This window comes from Helianthus annuus, chromosome 6 (genome assembly GCF_002127325.2).
Source record: "Helianthus annuus cultivar XRQ/B chromosome 6, HanXRQr2.0-SUNRISE, whole genome shotgun sequence".
NCBI lineage: Eukaryota > Viridiplantae > Streptophyta > Magnoliopsida > Asterales > Asteraceae > Helianthus > Helianthus annuus.
The window spans coordinates 43,487,039-43,489,326 of record NC_035438.2 but is presented as its reverse complement, the minus strand read 5'-3'; the positions used below and the strand labels follow the sequence as shown (position 1 = coordinate 43,489,326).

Genomic DNA, 2,288 nt, shown 5'->3' with positions numbered 1-2,288 from the left:
TTCATTAAGAACTAGCGGACCATCCATAATATTTCTTCCAGCTAAAAAGGCCGACTGTTGTTCAGAAATCAGATTCCCCAACACCCTTTTCAGACGGTTAACAAGCACTTTTGATATAACTTTATTAATTACACCAATCAAACTAATCGGCCTGAAGTCAGCTGGGCCGATAGGATCTTTGACTTTTGGAATCAATGCAATAAATGAGGAAGTGCAACATTTATTAATCGATCCCTCCCCATAGAACTTATTGAACAATCTGACCAAATCATCTAGGAGCCCGCCCAACACTTTTTAATGAACTGGAAATTGAACCCATCTGGCCCAGGAGCCCGATCCCCTTCACACTCCCACACAGCTGCTTTAATTTCCTCCACAGTGACGGATTTTCCAACATAGCTGCCTCAGAATCCGAGATGGTAGCTATACCAGGGCAAATCATATCTGGCCTATCAGACATTGGCTCCGAAAACTGATGTAGGAAAAACTCAAACAAGGACTCTTTAATGGATAACGGATTCGTTAACCACTCACCATCTATCATCAAACCATTCAATCTGTTTGTACTAATATTGGAGTTAATGACAAGATGAAAAAAACCAGAATTTTCATCACCATCAATCGCCCATTTTGCCCTAGATTTTTGACGCAGGTCCAACTGTTTTATCCTATCAAATTCCGCCACATAATTACGACATTCCATCCTCTCGGCCAGTTCATCCTCCTCTAACATTCGCTCCTCTGCCATATTTTCAATATACTCCAACCACTTCTTTTTTCCACCATAAATCCCCTCCCTACTATCCTTCTCCACTTTCAACCATGTTTTAATAATGTTTTTTAGCCACCTTAATTTGATTGCAAGCGCAAGGTCCTCCGGCCCCGAGAAATTAAACTCGCCACATTTTTGCAAAACATAATCAAGAAACCCAGAATACTCGAACCACGAGTTAAAGAATCTAAATGGAATATGCCCAAACTCTGACTGAGTAGTGGATAGAACAATAGGCCGATGATCAGAAACTTCCCTAGCCAAGGCAATCACTGATGCATTCGGCCATCTCTCCCTAAAACCCAAGCATACAAGAAATCGATCCAATTTACTCAACTTTCTACCATTATCAGAAATATAAGTGAAGTTCCCACCACCCATATTATATTCTACCAGACCGGCTGACAATATGAACTGGTTGAAGGCCTCGGCATTTGCAGCGACAAATTCCGAATTCATGTGTTCACTAGCGTCCCGTACATCATTGAAATCACCCATCATGACCCATAAGCCTTGCATTAAGTTCCTAAACCCCAATATCTCCGACCAAACAACTCGCCTACTGACCGCATCAATAGGAGCATATACATTTACTAAGTTCATTCTACACCCCGATTGGACCAAAAAACCCGATACAATAATAAAATTTCTATTATGAAAAATATCGACACACCTGAGCACTGCAGGGCACCAAAGACATGCAAGACCCCCTGACCTACCTTGCGAATCCACCACAGCGACCTTGTATTCGGCTCGACCCCAATACTGATTAATCATAAAAGACATAGAATTTTGTAGCTTTGTTTCCTGAATCGCAAGAAATTGGATTCCATAGCTAGTTTTCAACCCCCTGATCAAATCTGACTTCCGATTATCCCGACCCCCCTTAAATTTACAGATAAACAATTCATCGGAAACAATTTGTAGCACCCTCCTCCACAATAAGCTTCTTAGTTTCGGGAACAAAACTGTTAAGGTTAATCCCAATCAAGGATCCGACCCGAATGGTAGCCTCGACTTCCTCCCTTAGTAAGCGCTGAGAGTCAGGATTTATCTGGTCATTCGAAACGACATGGTTTTGCTCGGCAGCTTCTTCTGTACCAACTGTCTCTTGATTAACATGGTCATCACCAAAGTCGTCTGGAATATCTATGTTGTTCTCCATAATTCCAGAATAATCCCCCACAGGGGTATTAAGGTCCAAAGAAACCGAGTCCGTTCTATTAGGTGTACCAAAGATTTTTTGTGTGGGCCCTTGAGATGATCCCAGTGATGGTGGACTGCGGTCAGCTCTATTTCTTTTTTCCAAATTGATAATCGGAGTTGGGCCACCTTCTCCAATAGGTATGTTGGGCTGTCTAGGCTTCTCCACAGGCCCAATATCATTGGGCTCATCACATGTGTCAACAAATGACTTTGGACAATTCATCTCCTCTGTACCCACCTCATAATTATTGTTCCCACTAGCCGCCAAATACTCATCCCCATGCATTTCCATATTTCCCATGCAAGCATT

General features: G+C 42.2%; 1 protein-coding gene across 1 annotated transcript; it reads right to left on the bottom strand.

Moving 5' to 3' along the window:
- Nucleotides 1-268: 268 nt before the first annotated feature.
- Nucleotides 269-1,558, bottom strand: LOC110944682. Its single transcript, XM_022186335.1, has one exon. The coding sequence runs from the start codon at nt 1,556-1,558 to the stop codon at nt 269-271; it is 1,290 nt and encodes a 429-aa protein (XP_022042027.1).
- Between the last annotated feature and the right edge of the window lie 730 nt (nt 1,559-2,288).

What these genes read in the sequence shown, in the direction of transcription:
- LOC110944682 (XM_022186335.1), bottom strand. Translation starts at nt 1,558, where the DNA reads ATGTCTTTTATGATTAATCAGTATTGGGGTCGAGCCGAATACAAGGTC.